Source organism: Mustelus asterias, chromosome 4 (assembly GCF_964213995.1).
Source record: "Mustelus asterias chromosome 4, sMusAst1.hap1.1, whole genome shotgun sequence".
NCBI classification, from domain to species: domain Eukaryota; kingdom Metazoa; phylum Chordata; class Chondrichthyes; order Carcharhiniformes; family Triakidae; genus Mustelus; species Mustelus asterias.
In genome coordinates this window covers 16,879,918-16,903,307 of record NC_135804.1, presented here as the reverse complement: position 1 = coordinate 16,903,307, position 23,390 = coordinate 16,879,918, and the positions used below count along the sequence as shown (strand labels likewise).

The 23,390-nt window shown below is 42.8% G+C and overlaps 1 protein-coding gene across 1 annotated transcript in view; it reads right to left on the bottom strand.

Moving 5' to 3' along the window:
• Nucleotides 1-6,874: 6,874 nt before the first annotated feature.
• The window catches only part of LOC144492419 (rifampicin phosphotransferase-like), a 103,715-nt gene continuing 87,199 nt past the window's right edge, over nucleotides 6,875-23,390 (bottom strand). The window contains 7 exon segments of the mRNA XM_078210428.1: nucleotides 6,875-6,951; nucleotides 9,795-9,869; nucleotides 11,672-11,851; nucleotides 16,784-16,920; nucleotides 18,294-18,385; nucleotides 22,901-23,036; nucleotides 23,116-23,273. Of these exon segments, the coding sequence (XP_078066554.1) occupies nucleotides 6,875-6,951; nucleotides 9,795-9,869; nucleotides 11,672-11,851; nucleotides 16,784-16,920; nucleotides 18,294-18,385; nucleotides 22,901-23,036; nucleotides 23,116-23,273 (855 nt within the window).

The window sequence follows — 23,390 nt, the reverse complement described above, 5'->3', positions numbered from 1 at the left end:
GCTGTTGTTGGGACCTTGCCGGGTGCAGAGAGGTTTGCTAGATTTGTTGACAAAAACAATATCTGGTCGCCACACTACCAGAAGGATGTGGAGGCTTTGGAGAGGGTACAGAAAAGATTTACCAGGATGTTGCCTGGTATGGAGGGCATTAGCTATGAGGAGAGGTTGGAGAAACTTGGTTTGTTCTCACTGGAACGACGGAGGTTGAGGGGCGACCTGATAGAAGTCTACAAGATTATGAGGGGCATGGACAGGGTGAATAGTCAGAAGCTTTTTCCCAGGGTGGACGAGTCAATTACTAGGGGGCATAGGTTTAAGGTGCGAGGGGCAAGGTTGAAAGGAGATTTACGACGCAAGTTTTTTACCCAGGTGCATGCCTGGAACTCACTGTCAGGGGAGCTAGTGGAAGCAGATACAACAGTGACTTTTAAGGGGCGTTTTGACAAATACATAAATAGGATGGGGATAGAGGGATATGGTCCCCCGCAGGGTAGGAGGTTTTAGGTCAGACGGGCAGCATGGTCAGTGCAGGCTTGGAGGGCCAAAGGGCCTGTTCCTGTGCTGTAATTTTCTTTGTTCTTGTTCTTTTATCCCCGTAAGTACCATGTGTCAGAGACTCGGCCACTGCACTATACGATGACCCACTTAAGTCAACTCTGATGCTTTCCAACCAAATCAATAAGGTTTCTTTGATGTAGTTTTCTACAGGAATTGGTAAATCCTCATGCTCTGGTGCAAGTGCAGGAAATAGGACTTAGTATGCTGCAGAGAATCCAGGAAAAGTGAAATGGGAAACAATGGGAAAAGATATGCTCCTATAGCAGTAGGTGGTACAATATTTTGTATACAGAGTACTTCTCAAGTTAGTCTTTCTTTATTAGTTATTAAAGGAAACAAAAGCAAATGTGGCCAGATTCTCCCAGTTTCTTCACCTCCATCACATCTATTCTCATAGTGTAACCTTCCAAAATGGCCCTTCTGATATGTCTGCTCTTTTAACTGGGGTTTCCCTCCCACCTATGGTTAACAGGGCACAACTGGGTTCAACCCATTTCTCGCACCTCTGCCCTCACCCCTTTCTCTCCATCCCAGAACCATGATAGGTTCCCCTTTGTCACCATTTTCCACCCCACTAGCCTCCACATTCAAAGGACCATCGTCTGCCATTTCCGTGATCTCCAGCACGATACTTCCATGAAACACATCTTCCCCTCACCCCCCTGTCAGTATTCCATAGGGACTGCTCCCTAAGGGACACCATGGCCTACTCTTCCATCACATTCAATTCCCCATCCCCTTCCCACAGCATTTTCCCATGCAATCGCAGAAGGTGCAACAGCTGCCCCTTTACCTCCTCACCTTTCAAGCCCCCAAACACAGTTAAAGGTTCTTCACAGAAGAGAAGCAGTGATCGAGCTGGACGAAAGGTGATGTGGGTTTACAGAGAGTGGGCGAAATTTTCCCATCCCACCCACCACGAGAATGGTAGCGGACAGGACCATGCAAAGACCGGTGGATCTCAGGCAGGACTTTCTGGTCTTGGAGTGAGCGCGGATGGAAAATCCCGCCCAATGGGTGAAATCTTGCACTCTGTGCACAGGTTGTTGGCTGGGACGAGAAAACTGGCGCGCAACTCTCCAGCGGCACAGCAAGGTTGGCTCTCCAGATACTCTGGCACTCAGTATATTAAAAATATATTTAAATGAGGTAAGTGACGTCCTTAAGTCACTGGTGAGGAGTGGTGAAAATCAGAAGATCTCTGATTTGATTTGATTTATTATTGTCATATATATTACCATACAGTGAAAAGTATTGTTTCTTACGCGCTATACAGACAAAACATACCATTCATAGAGAAGGAAACGAGAGAGTGCAGAATGTAGAGTTACAGTCATAGCTAGGGTGTAGAGAAAGATCAACTTCATGCAAGATAAATCCATTCAAAAGTCTTACAGCAGCAAGGAAGAAGCTGTTCTTGAGTCGGTCGGTACCTGACCTTAGGCTTTTGTATCTTTTTCCCGACGGAAGAAGGTGGAAGAATATCTGGGGTGCATGGGGTCCTTAATTATGCTGGCTGCTTTTCCGAGGCAGTGGGAAGTATAGACAGAGTCAATAGATGGGAGGCTGGTTTGCAAGTTTGCTGGCTGGTTTGCTGGTTTCTAGCTGGTTTCTTGTTTTCTGATTCTCGTGAGACTTTTGCGCCTATGTCACTGTTTGCACTCACAGCCCCATTTGTCTCCTACATTCAGTTTTCCGTGTGGATCCTTTCACCACTTTGGGATGACTTTCATTTGTGACCAGAGGGATGTATACAGCAGGATTCCTTATGGGTCTGTTAGGACCCAGTTTTTCCTGACTTATATTACTCATATAAAATTGGGTATTCAGGGCACAACTTCACGTCTGAAAGATGGCACCTTTGATCGTGCAGTACCCATACTCAGTACTCTAAGCAACCAGCATGGATATGTGCTCAAGTCTCTAGAGTGGTATATGCACAAACAAAGGAAAAGCTAACAAGAGAGCATTGGTCATCCAGCCCTGTCCCATTTTACAGCCTTGTTGCGGCAGGGTCAGGGCCATAAAATGCAAACGTTCATTGACTTCAGCAGGACTGGAAAATTCTGCCGGCGTAAATTTCCACCCCCATATGTTTTTATAATACCGGTCACAAGGTCCCCTAATTGCTACCTGTGACAAATGGTGACAATACGGCCAAGAGGAACTCATTGCCCAATTGAATAGGCTGCAAGGATATAGTTTCTTTGACCAATCAACTTCTCTGTGGTGTTCTTTGATTTGACCTACAGTAGCTTTATTCAACTACAGGCTACTTGTCCAGGCATTGGTTAAAGTTTCAAACCATCTGTGATGCCTTCAAATTATGTGGAATTTTGTGGTAAATTATATGTAATTACAACCCTGCAGTTCCTTGTATTCGTTAACGGGAATGGCTAGATGTGGAAACGATCTTTGTGCCAGTCTTAAGTGAAATTAGTCCAGACTAATTAGGCAGACTCAATGTAGTTCTTTGTGGGTCTTAATCAACAGCACTTTATTCTATGCTAAGCATCAATCTTGTTCACATGGGTTCCAAGAATAAGTACATAGAATGCTAAAGACAAAACTAGTATTTGTCTTTTTGTATCATGCCGTTGAAATGTTTCAAATTACTTCCCTTAGTGAAATGTATGGGCACTGTCATACCAGTTGCAAAATGGGGGATACTGCTGAGATTGGCATTAAACTGGAACACTCCCCAGAGAGTGAAGACAAAAAACTAACCCATTCACACTGATGTTCAAATTGACTTTGTTCAGGATTCACTTGATTTTAAATCTTTGTTTTCACAAAACCCTTGTGTTTAAAAATAGGTCTGGGTGTAGAATGTCCAAAGTATTGCGAAATAATTAGCCAGAAAGCCTATTCCAATGAATGGATTCAAGAGACGCATTTCTGCAAAGAGGGAAGGAACTGAGGGATATGATAGTAAATGTTATGCCTGCTCACTGCTGATGCACTGGAAGGACATGTTGAGAAATTCTGTTGCATGTTATTCTGTATTATTTTCCAAACAGCAGATCACAGGCTGCCAATGGCTCCGTGGGAAGCATGCTTTGTCTCCAGGGCTCAAAAGAGGAAAATCTACCCCAGGATGACCAACCATAACTTCTTCAAAAAAAGGAACAAATTTATTTCCCAGATTAAAAATCCAGTAAATTTAAGAAATAAAGGGTACCAATAAAACATGGCCATACCATTTTGGAAGAAATAATGTAGGGAGGAGTTATACAATAAATGGCAGAGTCATCAGGAGTATAGAAACACAGAGGGACCTAGGTGTGCAAGTCCACAAATCCTTGAAGGTGGCAACACAGGTGGAGAAGGTGGTGAAGAAGGCATATGGTATGCTTGCCTTTATAGGACGGGGTATAGAGTATAAAAGCTGGAGTCTGATGATGCAGCTGTATAGAACGCTGGTTAGGCCACATTTGGAGTACTGCGTCCAGTTCTGGTCGCTGCACTACCAGAAGGACATGGAGGCATTGGAGAGAGTGCAGAGAAGGTTTACCAGGATGTTGCCCGGTATGGAGGGTCTTAGCTATGAGGAGAGATTGGGTAGACTGGGGTTGTTCTCCTTGGAAAGACGGAGAATGAGGGGAGATCTAATAGAGGTGTACAAGATTATGAAGGGTATAGATAGGGTGAACAGTGAGAAGCTTTTTCCCAGGTCGGAGGTGACGATCACGAGGGGTCACGGGCTCAAGCTGAGAGGGGCGAAGTATAACTCAGACATCAGAGGGACGTTTTTTACACAGAGGGTGGTGGGGGCCTGGAATGCGCTGCCAAGTAGGGTGGTGGAGGCAGGCATGCTGACATTGTTTAAGACTTACCTGGATAGTCACATGAGCAGCCTGGGAATGGAGGGATACAAACGATTGGTCTAGTTGGACCAAGGAGCGGCACAGGCTTGGAGGGCCGAAGGGCCTGTTTCCTGTGCTGTACTGTTCTTTGTTCTTTGTTCTTTGTTCTTTGTACCAGTCCTGTACACCTTAAAGTGGAACTCCAGTAGTATGGATGCCAGCATTAATGATCCTTACTGGGATCCGAACATTTTGAACTGTTTTTTTTACCCCCCTCTGGATTGATTTTTTCTGTTGCTACAATGAAAACATGGGGAGGTAAGGTCAATTTGCATTTAAATTTGTGGCTAAGGCCTCCAGAAACTGTTAGAACATAGAACATAGAACAGTACAGCACAGAACAGGCCCTTCGGCCCACGATGTTGTGCTGAGCTTTATCTGAAACCAAGATCAAGCTATCCCACTCCCTATCATCCTGGTGTGCTCCATGTGCCTATCCAATAACCGCTTAAATGTTCCTAAAGTGTCTGACTCCACTATCACTGCAGGCAGTCCATTCCACACCCCAACCACTCTCTGCGTAAAGAACCTACCTCTGATATCCGTCCTGTATCTCCCACCACGAACCCTATAGTTATGCCCCCTTGTAATAGCTCCATCCACCCGAGGAAATAGTCTTTGAACGTTCACTCTATCTATCCCCTTCATCATTTTATACACCTCTATTAAGTCTCCCCTCAGCCTCCTCCGCTCCAGAGAGAACAGCCCTAGCTCCCTCAACCTTTCCTCATATGACCTACCCTCCAAACCAGGCAGCATCCTGGTAAATCTCCTCTGCACTCTTTCCAGCGCTTCCACATCCTTCTTATAGTGAGGTGACCAGAACTGCACACAATATTCCAAATGTGGTCTCACCAAGGTCCTGTACAGTTGCAGCATAACCCCACGGCTCTTAAACTCCAACCCCCTGTTAATAAAAGCTAAACGTTTGATGGTTGTGATACAGGACTTGTGATACATGTTCAATTCACTCCTGCAATGCAAACCTGCCTCCTGCAGTGCAAGTTATAAACGTAAAATAAAGTTTTATGTTTACTTGTTGGTGTCACAAGTAGCCTTACATTAACACTGCAATGAAGTTACTGTGAAATTCCCCTAGTTGCCACAGTCCGGCATCTGTTCGGCTAAACTGAGAGAGAATTTACCATTCTCTAACCAGCACGTCTTTCGGACTGTGGGAGGAACCCAGAGCACCTGGAGTAAAACCACACAGACACGGGGTGAACGTACAGACTCCGCACAGACAGTGACCCAAGTCGGGAGTCGAACCTGGGTCCCTGGCGCTGTGAGGCAATAGTGCTAACCACCGTGACACTGTGCCGCCCCACTGAGTATCAGGATGATTTGTGCCAATTTAACTCAACTCACTGGATTCCCCCAGATTCCCATTTTATTCCATCATTAATACTGGATTGCATCCAACCATTAATCTTAACTACCCACTCATTGATATTAGGATGGCCAAGCACATGCTAATCCATTTATCAAAAGACTGAAAGGGAACACAAAAAAAATACAAAAAGTAGCACAACATTAAATGATTTTTAAAATGTAATGCAGCAAGAGCTGTAAGAAATTATAATAAGAATTATAAGAATGCAAATCTATTCACATTTCTTTTCCTGCTATTAAGTATTCAAACAAAATCATAGAAACAGCCAAAATTGTAATCTAATCATGAGTGGATTTATTTTAAAATCTATTTTGGCATGATCATTAACGACACTTTATTAGGAGTGACAGAAAATGCAAAGCTCTTTATTGAGTAAAACAGAGTTCCCATTCATTTAGTCTAAATTGAAGAACGATGAAAAAAGGATCAGATTATAAGAACAGTGAGCTTCATGAATTAATTGGTGCGATTAGCCAAAGAACTGCTTTATATTATCCTTGCATATTCATTCAGATGTCATATCCACCTTCAACTAAAGAAGTCAAAAGAAAAATATTATTTAATTTATAGAGTATTTATAGTGGGGAGTCTTACATCACATGAAGGAAGCTATTACGCCTTTGCCAAATTGTTGAAAGATCTATCCAATTAGTTTCACTCTGCTGTTCTTTCCCAATACCCTGGCATTTTTTTACTTTTCAAATATATATCCAATTCTCTTTAGAAAACTACTAATGAATCTGCTTTCATCACCCTTTCACGCAGTCATTCCAGATCAATTATATACTGCACGAAAAGAAAAATCCCATCTTCCTCAGAATTATAGCGATGTAATTACCTGGGTTATATGGATAAGATGGGTATAGAGGGATATGGGCCAAATGCAGGCAATTGGGACTAGCTTAGGGGTTAAAAAAAAAGGGCGGCATGGGCAAGTTGGGCTGAAGGGCCTGTTTCCATGCTGTAAACCTCCATGACTCTATGACTCTATACTGATTTAATTGAAAATTGGTAGCATAGCATCCTTTGGAAACTGACCGAAGTGAGGCCACACCTTTTAGCCACAAGAAGCATTTTCAGACTCTTCGACTTTCTGCACCAATCCTTTTTCTGCGTTAAGAATCACAATGTCACCTGTAAAAAGGGGGGAAAAATATTTTCATAATGCACCAAAAAAGACAACTTTATATGTCAGAATTCAACCCTTCATTTTTCAAAAGTTTGGCTCAAATTGAAATTTAATAAAGTTTAAAGTTTATTTTATTTATTGGTCGCAAGTAGGCTTACATCACACTGCAATGAAGTTACTATGAAATTCAAGTTATCTGTGGAGGTAAAAACAGAAAATGCTGGGAAAACCCAGCAGATCTGGCAGCAGCTGTGAAGAGAGAAACAGTTAATGTTACAAGTCCAAATGGCTTTTCTTCAGAAGTGGAACAAGGTAGAAATGTGATGGAATGTACGCTGTGAAAAAGAGGGAGGGATAGATGGCACAAAATAGAAAGTCAGGGATAGGCTAGAGGATGGGAGAGATTAAATGTCAAAGATGTCATGGAAGACAAAACAAAGGGACTGGTAATGATGGTATAAAGCCAAAAACTGTTAATAGCAGGATAAAGGTTACCACTGTCTAAAAGCGAAATAGCAGAATGTGTTAATGGAGAGAAGAAGGTCAGCACTGCCTGAAAGCAAAAGAGCAGAATATGTTAGCATCAGAGAAAGAGGTCAATGTTAGCTGAAAGCAAACACAAGAACAAGAGAACAAGTTGCAGACTGGTAATGTGTGGGGGCCAGAGGTGGCGGGGGGGGGGGGGGGGTGGGGGGGGGGGGGCAGGGAGGGGGGGGAGATCATAATCGAGGATAAAGTTCATGGTCTGAGGTTGTTGAACTCTTGAATCCAAAAGTCTTCAAAGTGTCTAAACAGAAGATCAGGTGCTATTCCTCCAAAGTGCCAGCATTTTCCGTTTTGAGTTCAGACTTCCAGCATCCTGCTTTTATTGTGTGTAAATGTGTTTATTTTCTCTTTCATACTTGAAACAGAATGCCTTAACAGCACAAAGGAAATATATTGGTCATTAGTGCGTTTGGATGATTCTCCATCTATGTTCTTTGATGATGCAGCCCAGGGCATAAAACCATTTCAATATCTTCCAATCTCAAAGGAAATGATAAGTGGCCTTATTCCTTCAAATATGTGACTATTCACAAACAGTTTATTATAAATACATAAAAATTGCTGGGAACATAGATTTTAAATGTTATTGTGTCTCCTGCAAAGGATCCATTGTGTATAACTATGTGAGCCACAATGAGCCTATGACTAATACCCTTGTCATTCTAACAACAAAGACAACAGCTTGTATTTGTAAAACATCCCAAGGTGTTTCACAGGGACGATGTAGAGAAGGATATGATCCTGAGCCCACATAAGGTAGCATTAGAGCAGATGGTTGGTGGGAGAGGCGAAATTCCAAAACTCCCCTACAATTCCAAAAAAGGGATAGGCAACTGAGTTTTAAAGCATTGCTACTGACAGTGGTCCCGATAGTCCGACCGGCATGATTGAGGAAGTATTGTTAAATACACCTCATTCACACCACTAACCTGCATATTCACTTTCCTTGTGAGCTACTGCCCCATCTACAACCTTCCTTTCCTGTCCAAAGCATAGCCACCAACCATGGAACGATGACAATCAGGGATACTCAAAATGCAAGATTGAGATGAGCATAGATATCATGATGGCCTATTGGGGTGGAGGAGATTACAGTGAAAAGAAGTGAGGTGAGGCAACGGGGGGACAAGAACACAATGATGAGAATTTTAAAATTGAGTCATTAGTTGAACAGCAGCCAACGTAGAGCAAAGGTGATGGGTGAACTGAACTTGGAACAAGCAAGGACATGGGCAATAGAATTTTGGATGATGTCCAAGTGCAGTCCCAGCCAACCGGATAATGATGGAGGAATGGAAGAGGATGGTGTGGCCAACCATGTCAAAGACCATCGACAGCTTGAGAAGAATAAGGAGAAGTTTTCTGTTGAGTTAGTTACATTGGATACAACTTGTGACACTGTAAAGAGCTATTTCAGAACTGTGACAGAGGTGGAAACCTGATTGGAGGAATGCAAACATGTAATTCTGGGAAAGATGGACATGTTATTTGGGAGGTAAAAAATAATGGATTTGGACAGGAAAGGAAGGTTGTAGATGGGGCAGTAGTTCAAAAGGAAAGTGGATATGCAGGTTTGTGGTATGAATCATAGAATCATAGAAACCCTACAGTGCGGAAGGAGGCCATTCGGCCCATCGAGTCTGCACCGACAACAATCCCACCTAGGTCCTATTCTTGTAACCTCACATATTTACCCCACTAAGCCCTCTAACCTACGCATCCCGGGACACTAAGGGGCAATTTAGCTTGGCCAATGCACCTAACCTGCACATCTTTGGACTGTGAGAGGAAACCAGAGCTCCCAGAGGAAACCCACGCAGACGCGGGGAGAATGTGCAAACTCCACACAGACAGCGGCCCAAGCCGGGAATTGAACCCGGGACCCTGGAGCTGTGAAGCAGCAGTGCCTCCCCAATACTGAAAGAATTCCCAGGCTGATTATCAGCCCATTGAAGCACATCATGAACATTCCTTCTGTGGTTAACAAGTCCTGTCGTGGGATTTGAACCTGGAGTTTCCAGCCCAGAAGCGGGGGCGCTACCACTGCACCACAGGACATCCTTTGAATGAGGTCCATTTAGCATTACTTCCTCAATCATGCCGGTCAAACTATAGGGACCACTGTCAGTAACAATGCTTTAAAACTCATTGCAGCATTGAGCACCTACAAGAACACCTTCACTGTGTCTAGTATATAGATTGGTTCTTTCAACCACCCACATTCACACTGCTTACTGTAGTCCGTGGAGACAATGTCATGCTGGTAAGTAAATAGAACCAATCAGTATTATACAATACTTACCTGATTTGAACAGGCTTGTTGCATGTGCACAGCTCACAATACACGGTAATCCATATTCTCGTGCAACTACAGCACCTGTGAAGAATAGAGCACGGTGATCAATGGAAACAGTTCTTTATGTGTCTGCACTTGGAAATTAAATAACTACAAGCATTCCTTGGTCAGATTACAGAATTTCCATTGTGACTGGCTGATATTTTCCACATAATAGATGCTGTGAGTGTGTATGGCACAGGCTGACAACGGTACTTTTTGGCATCGGTCTCTGACTAAACTAAGACCATGAAAGTTATGCCATTTGTAAATTACTTTCACACCAAAGTTACATCTAAAATTGAAATCCAGGTTAAATGAGCTGTGGCAATAGGTGTGATCAGTGACTTATGTAGCCTCAGGAAATCCAAAAGCATCAGCATGAAGCTGAAAAATGCCAAGTCCAATCACTAATGTGGAGTGTTGCACTCTCTGGATGTGGAAGCTGGACTCTGAAGCAAGAGGTTGAGAGCTTTTGAAACATGCCTTTAGTGGAGGATGCTCAGAATCAGCTGCATGGACAGAAGGACAAATGAATGGGTCAGATCAAAAGTAGGGAATCAAAGGGTTGCTAAGTACAGTTAGAGAGAGAATGATTGCTAAGTACAGACATTGGAAGCAAAGAGCCAACAGTCTGGTCCTGGCAACAATTGAAGACAAAATCAAGGGTAAAAACAGAAGAGGAAGAAGGAAAATAGGATGGGTGAATAACCATGAGGCATGGACTGAAATAAAATTGAAGAAGGTCAGAGGAGAAGCAAGCAATGCCAATGGCCCCAGTAAGGTTATGATAAAAACAACACTTGAACATCACCCAAAATTCTGTTGCCCATGCCCTTGCTTATTCCAAGTTCTGTTCACCCATTTCTTCTCTTCATAATTATGAATATTTATTATTTGGGATTAATATTTATTACTAAATTAATATAGTTCTATCTTCCACTTATTTGTCCAAGTGCTTCTTCTTGAAGACATTATCCATAATGAGGGGATCAGGTTCTGTTTGCTGATAACTCTTGGCTACTTGGTTATGGCTTGAATTCTCCGACTTTGCTTGCGGCTGGGATTCTCCGGTTCCACAGCAATGAATGGAGATTTGGCAGAGTGACAAATTCTTTGATATGATTACAGTTGCTTGTTTTTATAAGTGATTAAGTAGTTAAAGGAATTTAAATATAGTGAATGAGATTATCTTTTTTAAAAAAAATGAGTAATCAATTGACACTTAGAACTTTATTTCATCTCAGCATGTGTCCTGTTGTCTGCCTATGGTGGATACTAGGTGAGTTGACATGGAGGGTCTAAATACAAAGGGTGGTGGGCGTGGACATGAGCTAGTATTAATTTGGCATAGGGGCTCTTAGGAACCGTGGAGATGGATGCTGGGCAATAGGTTGGCATTGAGGCTGTGAAAGGCCATAGGTGGGTGGGGTCATGGCATAACAGGGAATGGCATGGATTGGGTGTGGGGAGTGTGTGGTGGACGAAGGCTGGAGGGCTGGTTTTTGTTTCTATTTACAGCTGGGACAAAGGATTGGAGCACCTTTCAGACAGCCCATCTCCACACTTGGCAGCCTCTGTCGCTGACTTCACATTGTTACCGGGGTCAGTGGACCAGATTCCAGTTAACACCTTCCTCCTCCCTCAGGCCCCCCAGCCTGGAATGAAAATCGGACTATCTGTGACACATTCTCCCTAGTTGGGTTTGCGGATTAGGGATTTTTCCCACTCTGCGCTTGGGAGGTAAAATTCAGAGCTTGGTGTCCATTTTCACTTTTTCAATCTATAAAGCGTGATTTATTTTTGTCCTAACTAGTGAATAAAGCTTTGTTTATGCTTCTTACCATGTGAGATTAATCCTCCAATCTCAGTGACCAGTCCTCCTAGCAAGGGGAAGTATGGGCTCCAGCCAATGTCTGTGTTTAAAACAATTAAAATGTCCCCTTGGCGGATGCAATCGGCCTCCAGAATTGTTTTCAAAACACGCGCTGTCCCCTTCACAATCCCCTGGCTCACGGTCAAACCTGTAATACAAATAATTCTAGACTATGTATCTGCAGATCTTCCCTCCTCACTGATAGGCTTCTCAGATGAATATGATAATTCTGGCTTTAAAAGAACTGAATAGGAAGTTCAAAACTTAAATGGTAAAGGGAAAAGCCATCAGCCATTTACCAGAGATGGGGAAATGTGGCTTATGCCCTTGGCACTCCTGTATTTCTAAGAAAATAGCCAGATCGTATTGGCATTTTTTTCTTCTCTTTTATTTTATTCATTCATGGTGCGTGGGCATCACCAGCAAAACCAGCATTCATTGCCCATCTTGATTTTCCTCTTGCAAAGGCCGTGGTCAGTTGCCTTCATCAATGACTGCAATCTATATTGTAATGATACACCCACAGTGCTGTTTGGTAGGGAGTTCCAGGAGTTTGATTCAGTGACGATGAAGGATTGGGTGATACAGTTCAAAGTCAAAATGGTGTGTGACTTGGAGAGGGACTTGTGGAGTTCCCATGCACTGAGTCCTTGTCCTTCAAGACAGTTGGTGTTTAGGTTTTGGAGGTGATGTCAAAGAGGCTTGGTGAGTTGACGCATTGCATCTTGTAGAGTCAGATTTTACAAACTGCAATCACAGTGCCCATTGGTGGAGGGATTGAATATTTCAGGCAGTGGATTATGTATCAGTCAAGTAGGCTGCTTTGTCCTACATAGTGGTGAGCTTCTGGAGTGTTGTTGGAGCTGCACTCTTTCAGGCAATTGGAGAGTTTTCCAGACCCACTGACTTGCACCTTGGAGATGGTGTAAAGGCTTTGGGGGGTCAGGAGATGATGATTCCTTTGCAGAAAATCCAACCTCTGAACTGCTCTTGAAGCTATAGTTTCTATATAGCTGGTTCAGCTATGTTTCTGGTAAATGGTAACCCCCAAGATACTGATAGTGGGAGATTTGGTAATGGTAATGCTGCTGAATGTCAAGTAGCAGTAGTTAGATTCTCTTGTGTTGATGGTGATCATTGTTTGGTATTTGTGAAGCACACATGTTACTTGCCATTTATCAACCCATGATGTGGAGATGCGGCATTGGACTGGGGTGGACACAGTAAGAAATCTCACAACACCAGGTTAAAGTCCAACAGGTTTATTTGGAATCATGAGCTTTCGGAGCGCTGCTCCTTCATCAGGTGAGTGATGAAGGAGCAGTGCTCCGAAAGCTCATGATATCAAATAAACATGTTGGACTTTAACCTGGTGTTGTGAGACTTCTCACTGTACTTATCAACCCAAGACTCAATGTTATCCAGGTCTTTCTACATCTGAACATGGGCTGCTTCATTATTTGAGGAATTGTGAATGGTGCTGACCATTGTGCCATCACTGAGTGAACATCCCCACTTCTGACCTTATGGTGAAAGGAAGTTCATTGATGAAGCAGCACAAGAGGGTTGAGCCAAAGCCACTGCCCTGAGAAACTCCTGCAGCAATGTCCTGGGGCTGAGATGACTGGCCTCCAACAAACACAACTATTTTCCTTTGAGCTATGAGTCCAATCAGTGGAGAGCTTTTTTCCTCATTCCCACTGACTTCAAGTTAGCTGGGGCTCCTTGATGCCATACATGGCCAAAAGCTGCATTGATATCAGGGAAATCACCCTCTTCTCATTTCTGGGATTCAACTATTTCATGCTTGAACCAAGGTTATAATGAGATTTGGAACAAGTATCAGAACCCAAACTAAACATCAATGGCATTGCCGCTGGACTAGTGATCCAGAGACCCAGGGCAATGCTCTGGGGGCCCAGGTTCTAATCCCACTACGGCAGATGGTAAAATATAAATCCAATAAAATCCAGAATTAAAAGTCCATGAAACCATTGCTGATTATTGTAAAAACCTATCTGGTTCACTAATGTCCTTCAGGGGAGGAATCTGTCGTCCTCACATGTGGTATACATGTGACTCTAGACCGTCAACAATGTGGTTGACTCGTAAATGCCTTCTGAAATGGCCAAGAGTAATTAGGGATGGGCAATAAATGCTGGCCCAGCCAGAGGCACACACATTCCATGAAACTATTTTTTTTTTAAATCTGCAGACTGATGGGACAAATTGAATTTGTCCTGCTTTGTTGGGTAGATTGCCAGTGTTGCAGCTGCATTGGATAGTTTGGCTGGAAGTGTACTCATTCTGGAGCACCAGTCTTCAGAACTAAAGCTGGGATGTTGCTAGGGTCCATAGCCTTTGCTATATTACACTGCACTCGGCCATTTCTTGATATCAGATAGGTGAATTGACAGGCCTCACCAGTACTGTGTGCAATTTTGGTCCCCTTATTTAAGAAAGGATATATTAGCTTTGGAGGGGGTACAGAGAAAGTTCACCAGGTTGATTCCGGAGATGAGGGGGTTAGCTTATCAGGAGAGATTGAGTAGACTGGGCCTGTACTCATTGGAGTTTAGAAGGTTGAGGGGAGATCTTATAGAGACATATAAGATAATGAAGGGGCTAGACAGGGTAGAAGCAGTGAGGTTATTTCCACTTACAATGGAAACAAGAACTAGGGGGCATAGCCTCAAAATACGGGGGAGTCAATTTAGAACAGAGTTTAGGAGGAACTTCTTCTCCCAGAGGGTAGTGAATCTTTGGAATTCTCTGCCCAATGAAGCAGTAGAGGCTACCTCGTTAAATGTGTTTAAGTCACAGATAGATAGATTTTTAACCATTAAGGGAATTAAGGGTTATGGGGAGCCGGCGGCTAAGTGGAACTGAACCCACTATCAGATCAGCCATGATCTTGTTGAATGGCGGAGCAGGCTTGAGGGGCTAGATGGCCTACTCCTGCTCCTATTTCTTATGTTCTTATGTAATTGGCTGAAGATTGGCTTCTGTGAAGTTGGATAATTCAAGAGAAAAACAAGATGGATTATCCAGTCAACACCATCCAGGACAAAGCAGCCCGCTTAATTGGCACCAAATCCACCACCCTTCAACATTCATCACCTTCAAGATGCACTGCAGGAATTCAATAGCGTTCCTCAGCCAGCACTTTCCAAACCCACAGACCAATAGCATCGAGAAGAACAAAGGCAACAGATGCATGGGAACACCACCATCTGAAAATTCCCCTCCAAGTCACTCACCATCCTGACTTGGAAATATATTTGTTTATTTATTAGTATCACAAGTAGGTTTACATTAACACTGCAATGAAGTTGCTGTGAAAATACCCCAGACGCCACACTCTGGCACCTGTTTGGGTACACTGAGGGAGAATCTAGCATGGCCAATGCACCTAGCCAGCACGTCTTTCGGACTGTGGGAGGAAACCGGAGCACCCGGAGGAAACTCATGCAGGTATACTTGCCAGAATTCTATTGCCTCACTCGCCACGGAATCAGAGCGGGCGAAAGGCCGACAACAGAAACGTCCACTGACCTCGGGCAGGAATTTCTGGTCTCGTTCGGGCGAGGCCGTAAAATCCCACCCACTGTTCCTTCACTGTCACTCGTTCAAAATCCTGGGATTCCCTCCCTCACAGCGCTGTGGGTGTATCTACACCACATGGACTGCAGCGGTTCAAGAAGTCAACTCACCATCACCTTCACAAGGGCAATTAGAGATGGGCAATAAATGCTGACCTAACCAGCGATGCACACATCCCATAAATGAATTGTAAAAATTCTTGTAAGAATTCATTGTCACTTCTTTAATCTTGAACTCTAAATTTCTATTCATGGGAGGTGATCATTTTCTGACCTTTATGTGTTTTTAAACTATCTGCATTTGGTTTGTTAGAGAATGTTATCTTGATTTTATAGGTTATTCTTTGATGTCTTTCCATCAAATGTAAACTCACATTCATTGTTTTTCTCATTACCTCAGGTTTAACTATGCAACATTCAATCTGCCTGTGATTCTGATAGCCTGTCTCTATCTCCCTGAACTCTTTGAAAGCCCTCAACATTTTTCAAACCTCCTAGCTTCTATTAGCAGCTAATATTCATATTGTTTTCCCTAAATCTAAATTTAAATCATTTGTAAACATTGAAAACAGCAATGAACCTAACACCTGGTGAAAATGACTTTGAAGCTTTTTATAATCTATAATGGCGTTTCCAAACTGCACATATTAACTTCTGTTTCTCATCTGTCAACCAACTTTCTATCCATGCTGCTACTTTTAAATGTCTCAAATTGTGTCTCATAACATCAGCTCATAAACTTGTAGAATGGTATAAATGGCTCAAAAGGCTAAGTGCTCATTTATCCTATTTTCCTCTGAACGCAATTAATTTTCTTCTGAAAGCTCATCAGCAATCTGCCTATTGCATTCCTTACTCTGTCAATCAAGACTTTCATTGAATAGGTACACGGATGTTGTTAACCGTTAACACATGTAGTTCCAAGCGCTTACTGATTTCAGTTTTGTCCTTCAATTTCCTCCTTCTCTAAATGCAAACTTCTATAATAGAATCCATAGGATCACTACAGTGCAGAAGGAGACAATTTGGCCCATTGAGTCTGCACCGATTCTCCGAAAGAGCATCTTAGCCAAGCCCACCCACACTGCCTGTAAACCCGTGAATTTACCATGACTAATCCAACTAACCTTTGGACACCAAGGGTGGGATTTTCCAGCTGCACTTGCCCTGAAACCAGAAAATTCCACCCAAGGTCAACGGGCCTTTCCATGGTTCTCCCCTCGTCCACTACGATTCTCATGGCGGGCGGAATGGGAAATTTTGCCCCTAAGAGGCAATTTAGCATTACCAATCCACCTAAAATGCACATCCAAAGAGCGTGGGAGGAAACCAGAGCACCCAGAGGAAACTCACACAGACACGGGGTGAATTACTCCACACAGTAACACAAGGCCAGAATTGAACCTGAATCCTTGGCATTATGAGGCGCCATTGCAAAATACCTGCACCATTCATCATATTCAGTGATATCTGCTTACCTGTCAGTGTGAGACCTGTTTCTCGGTCCCCAATGGTTCCATTATGATGATGGCCAATAGGAACAGGTTTGCCACTGTTCACCTCCATAAATGTGAGAAGCATTTGTTTTCCCAGCAGTCTTTTTCGACGCTGAGCTCTGTATAAAGGATTAAAATTTAATAGGCAGCAGCTGCACTGTTGTGGGATCTGATTTGTACTTCCAGAAAGTTGATACTCAGTATAAACCCTTTCACTTCATAAAATATAAATGACATATGGAAATTGGGGTCAAAATACATTTTGAAATTGTATTGGTTAGAAACAGAAACATAGAAACATAGACTATAGGAGCAGGAGGAGGCCATTTGGCCCTTCAAACCTGCCCCACCATTTGTCACGATCATGGCTGATCGTCCAACTCAATAGCCTACTGCTGCTTTCTCCCCATAACCTTTGATCCCATTCGCCCCAAGTGCTATATCCAGCCGCCTCTTAAATACATTCAATGTTTTGGCATCAACTACTTCCTTCCCTATAATTCATGTGCATAATCACAAATGTAAGATCTTCCATGAACTAGCGTAATTGGCAGCATGATAGAACATAACTGTTTCATATTTTTTTCATTAAAAATTATTCCTTGACATTTTTAAGCATGTGTAACCTGTTTTTCTTTTCAAGTGTGTGCAGTAATTGCCAGGCAATAGCTTCTACAGTGGCTAAATGAAATTCTAAGAGCCCTCCACTGAATATTGTCAGGGGGCAGTCTTCAATGATGTGAGTCATTGATTGGGGTGCATCATAGCTGCAGTCTGGGTCCCATGCAGGTGACCTGGTGTTGTTTTATTAAAATTGGATGAATCACTAAAGATAAAAACAGAATATCCAATCCTGCATCTGCGAGTAAACTGCGCTAAGATCACTAAAAATTACTTTAAAAAAGATACTGAACTGTTTCATCCTTTCAGTGGTGTATGTAAGAATAGCAATGTGTTTTTTACTTTATCTTTCTTTTTAATGGAGATAGAACGATAACACGGAACTAATTTGTTTAAACCAAGCTCTCTCAGACCCTTTCAAAACTGTGAAGGGATGGGTGCCAAAGAGGACTGTTTACATCAGAGCAACTAATAAAAATATAGATGTTGGAAATCTGATATATTTGCTGGAATTTTGCCACCCCACCCACCATGGGAATCGGAGCGGGTGAGGGGCAGGGCACGGGAAAGCCTATTTTATGAGGTTTTATGGTTTCGGACGAGCGAAGCCGTAAAATCCCACCCACAGAGAGAGAACTTGCTGGAAATATTCAGCAGATCAGACAGCATCTATGAAGAGAACAGAATTTAACCAGCAGGAACCCTAAGTGGCCTCCACTGAGGAAGGCCTGTTGGAATTAAGTACCCATCTGGCACATAGCTGGCTGGCGGTGGGGTGGCCATCCTTGGGATTTAGCACCCTGGGACTGGAAATCTTGTCCCCCACCCTGTCTCCGTTATAAGCAGAGTTCACATGCAGTGTGCCCCATACCTCGAGATTAAGGCAGGTGATCTGTGTAGAAGCAGTTTTCCAATTTCTGAGTGGGTCAGGAAGAAAAGCAAGTCCTCATCAGGCAGAAATCCCTGAAATATTAATAGTTGGTGAGTGAATTCTTTATTTGATAACCAACTGATTTCCATTACAAACCAAAATTACTCATCATGTTCGAACAATTATTAAAGCCACGGGATAACCATGGAGAATATGTAGGGGTGGACTTCATGGCTTCCCTCTGTTGCCCACCAGGCCTGTTTTTGGTGGAGGAGGGGGGGCAAATAAAATATGATAGCTGGCTAGTCCATCCTGCCCATGTCCAACTTGGTCCCAGTTATACATGAGATGGGTAAAACACCCATTGGCTCACCCACTCTTATGTCTATTAAGGCCCTTATGTGGCCAATCAGTGGCCACTTAAGGACTCCGAACTGCCTGCATTGACATAATATGCGCATTGACATAATATGCAGGGGACTGGAAGGCAGGTGAGAGTGGGAAGGCCGCTTTCTCAGCAAAGTTAATGAAAGGGCCGGGAAGGAAGAGGATATCACATTTTGGGGTCCCTTGTGTGCATTGGGGGCATAGCGCCTGACCAGTCATTTCTGTACAACCCTTCCAATTATACTTTCCACTGAACTCAATGTAGATAAATATTCGGTAGGTAATGTTCCAACTGAGGTTAAAATTTCCTCTGACACCTTTACACACATAGCATTTTTCAGAAAAGTCCAGGCAAATCCACCATTACTTGTATATGTGATTGGACAGGTAATACAAGCCTCCCATGTCCTGTTGAGCCACCATTCTGCCTCCTGTTTGTCTTTGTCCAGACAGTACAAAGAGTGATTTCGTATCGGGATATCTAATGTTCCAAGGAGTAAATTGCTTGGAAAAATGAGCACAAGGAAAGTTCTTCAAAAACTTCATTCACTCACTGAGGTAACCACCAAAAAAATTCACCAAAATTTTAATGATACATGATTAATTAATAACCTGTGTTAAAGGATTCTTTTGCAGGGGAAGCGATCATAACATGATAGGATTTCACATTCAGTTCGAGGGTGTGAAATATCGGCCGCGATTCTCCCATCGCGACCCGCTAGTTTTCTGGAGGGTCGCGGTGGGAGATGCGCGCTGGCCTTGAACTGGGATTTGCTCATGCGCCGGGAATGCATGCACATCTCCCAGAGCCGGCGAACAGTCGCCGGTCAGACCATGCTGGAAACCGACGGAAAGGCAGGTAAGTAATTTAAATCTTTTAAAAATCTATTTTAAATATGTTTATCAGTTCGTCCCGATTGAATCTCCCACCCCACCAGGAGTACTTCATTCTGGCAGAGTTCAGACTAGCTCCACACATTCGGGGAGCTAGCGGGAGACCCCACCGGAATGAAGGGGGGGCAATTGGAGCCCCCAGAGGGTCGGGTGGCGGGGGAGGGGGGGGGTGGTGTCTCCTGGGCATGGACACCCTGGCAGTGCCAGTCTGTCAAACTCTGGTGTGAATAGGCCCCGCCCCCCCTGGGCTTTTAATGAGATTCACGACTGGGACCTCTGCACTGCACAGAGTGCGGAGATGCAGGTGAGAAGCTGAACTGACAAAACAGTCGGGATTTAGAACAGTTTTCCCGCCAATTCAGCACTTTTGGGAGAATCGCCCCCATGGCTCTGAAATTGGTGTCTTAAACTTTAATAAAGGCAATCATAAGGGTAGGAGGACACAGTTGGCTAAAGTGGACTGGGAAAATAGGTTAAAAGGTAAGACGGTGGAGAATGAGTGGCAGATTTTTAAGGAGATATTTCATAACCCTCAGCAAAAATATATGCCATTGAAAAAGAAAGGTCTATGAAAAGGATACACTACCCATGTCCAATTAAGAAAAGACATACAATGTTGAAAAGATTAATTGTAACCCAATGAATTGAAAACATTTTATAATTGAGAAAAATAGTAAAGTATGAGAGAAAAATAGCAAGAAATATAAAAACAGACAGTAAAAGCTTCTACAAGTATATAAAAAGGAAAAGTGTGAGTAGCTAAAGTCAGCATTGGTCTTATAGAGGGTGCAACTGGGGAAGTAATAATGGGAAACAAAAAATGGCAGTGTCTTTGAATAATTATTTTGTTTCTGTCTTCACAGTAGAAGGCACAAAAAGCATCCTAATAATAGTGGAAAAGTGGGTGTGGGGGGGCGGTTATTGGTAAAAGGGAAGAAATTAAAACAATCACATTCACTAGAGAAATGATGCTAGAAAGATTACTGGGACGAAAGGTTGACAAGCCCCTTGGACCTAATGACCTGCAGCCGAGTGACTTAAAAAATGTTGCTGCAAAGACGTAGATACATTGGCTGTAATCTTCCAAAACGCCCCACATTCTGGAAGGTACCAACTGATTGGAAAACCTCGGGTGTAACACCTCTATTCCAGAAAGGAGGGAGAGAGAAAACAGGAAACAGTGGGCCAATTAGTATTTGGAAAAATGCTAGAATCCATTATTGAGGAGGTAGTAGCGGGACATTTAGAAAATCACAATGCAATCAGACAGAGTCAATCTGGCTTTGTGAAAGGGAAATCATGTTTTTCAAATTCTATGAAAGAGTTCTTTGAGGAAGTGACATACATGGTGGTTAAAGGGGAAGCAGTAGGTATTGTGTATTTGGATTCCAACAGACATTTGATAAGTGCCAAGAAAACATTTGCTCTACAAGATAAGAGCTCATGGTATTAGTGTGATATGGCATGGATAGAGGATTCACTAACGAACAGGAAGCAGAGAGTGTAGATGAATGGATCATTTTCAAATTGGCAAATGGACCATTTGCTGGGGCCTCACTTAATTGCAATCTACATTCATGACTTGGATGAAGGGATCTATGCATTGTAGCCAAATTTGCTGATGGTACAAAGTTAGGTGGAAGAAAATATTGTGAGGAAGATACACAGAGTCTGCTAAGTGATATAGACAGTGGGAAAAAATTGAAAGATGTAGTATGATGTGGGAAGATGTGAATCTCAGCAGTTTGGCAGTAAGAATAGAAAAATAGAACATTATTTAAATGGAGAGAGACTGCAGAATGCTGAGGTATGAAGTGATTTGGGTATCCTTGCACATGAATCATAAAAAGTTAGTATGCAGCAAGTAATACATGGAACATTGGCCTTTATTGCACAGGGAAAGGAATATAAAAGGAATATAAAAGTAGGGAAGTCTTGCTATAAGTCTACAAGGTATTGGTGAATATCGTGTACAGTTTTGGTCTCCTCACTTAAGGAAGGACATACTTTCATTGGAAGCAATTTTGAGAAAGCTCGCTAGGCTGATTCCTGAGAACAGGAATCATCATTAAAGCTTTGGTCATCCCAATGCCCAGCAACATCAAACATACTGGATATTTCATGGATATCAAAGTGGAAAGAAAATCACAAAATGACCAACCCAATGCATTGTTTACAGTGAATACATTGTTTTGTTGCCAACCATTAACCCATGACAATAAGGTACAACAGCTATGAATACGCTGTCCCAACTAAGACTATTACTCATTCATTGTATTGAACACTAGTAGTTAAGTATCAGAATGAAATGCCCATCTAACAGCACTTAAGAAGCTGGACTCCATCAGGACAAAGCAGGCCACCTGATTGACACCCACTTAAAAATTCACTCCCTTCATCACTGGTTCATTATGGTTTCAGTATTTGCCATCTGCAGGATAAACTGCAGAAACCAATTCAGGCATTGTCAACTGTACATCCCAAACCTGGAATCTCTACTGTCGAGATGGACAAAGGCAGCAGGCACATAGGAACATCACTATCTACATGTTTCCCGCCAATTGTGTATAGTTCTGGTCACCCTATTCTAGAAAGGATATTATTAAACTAGAAAGAGTGCAGAAAAGATTTACTAGGGTGCTACCGCGACTTGATGGTTTGACTTCTAAGGAGAGGCTGGATAGACTTGATTCTTTCTCTGGAGTATAGCAGGCTTAGGGGTGATCTTATAGAGGTCCATAAAATAATGAGGGGCACAGATTAGGTAGATAGTCAACATTTTTTCCCAAAGGTAGGTGAGTCTAAAACTAGAGGGCATAGGTTTAAGATGAGAGGGGAGAGATACAAAAGGGTCCAGAGGGGCAATGTTTTTCACACAGAGGGTGGTGAGTGTCTGGAACAAGCTACCAGAGGTAGTAGTGGAGGCACTTTTGTCTTTTAAAAAACATTTAGACAGTTACATGAGTAAGATGGGTGTTGAGGGACATGGGCCAAACGTGGGCAATTGGGACTAGCTCAGTGGTTTAAAAAAAAGGGTGACATGGACAAGTTGGGCCAAAGGGCCTGTTTCCATGCTGTAAGCCTCTATGACTCTAAGCCACTTGGAAGTGTATCACCATTGCCATTCTTTAATTGTCATTGGATCAAAATCCTGGAACTTCCTATCAGCATTGTGAGAATACCTTCACCACGTGGAATGCAATGGCTCAAGAAGGTGGCTCAGCACCACTTTCTCAAGAGGGAAATTAGGGATAGTAAGAAATGCTGGCCTCGCCAGTGATGCCCACATCCCATGAAGAAATAAACAGGTAAACATTAATACCCACCTCCTGTACCATTAAATTAGCCAGTTTCCAATAGGCTCTTTTAAAGACATCAGTCATTTTGATTCCCATAGATTTTCCGAATTCTCTGGTGGCGACAGCTTTTCTTGCCTTTGGTAGTACCAAGTGCAGGATAAGCCTGCAACAGAAAGAGAACTCTGTCACCATGTTCCAATCATCTTATACCCGAGTGAAATGTGGATTGTAGTTTTACATACTTCTGGATTTCTGAAAGTGGTGATTTGATGGAAGCAATTGCATCCGCCATAGACATTTTTATCTTTCTGGCAATAGGCTTGTTGTTCCGTAAAGCTGCCTGGATGGCGGGAATGATTTTATTTGGTTCACTTGCCCATGATTTCTCATGCAATTCAGCCTACCAGAGAGAAAGAAAGGGATTTTGGAAATTGTGAGATGATTGTCACAGAATCACAGAATACTACAGTGCAGAAGAGGCCCTTTGGCCCATCGAGTCTGGACCGACACATGAAAG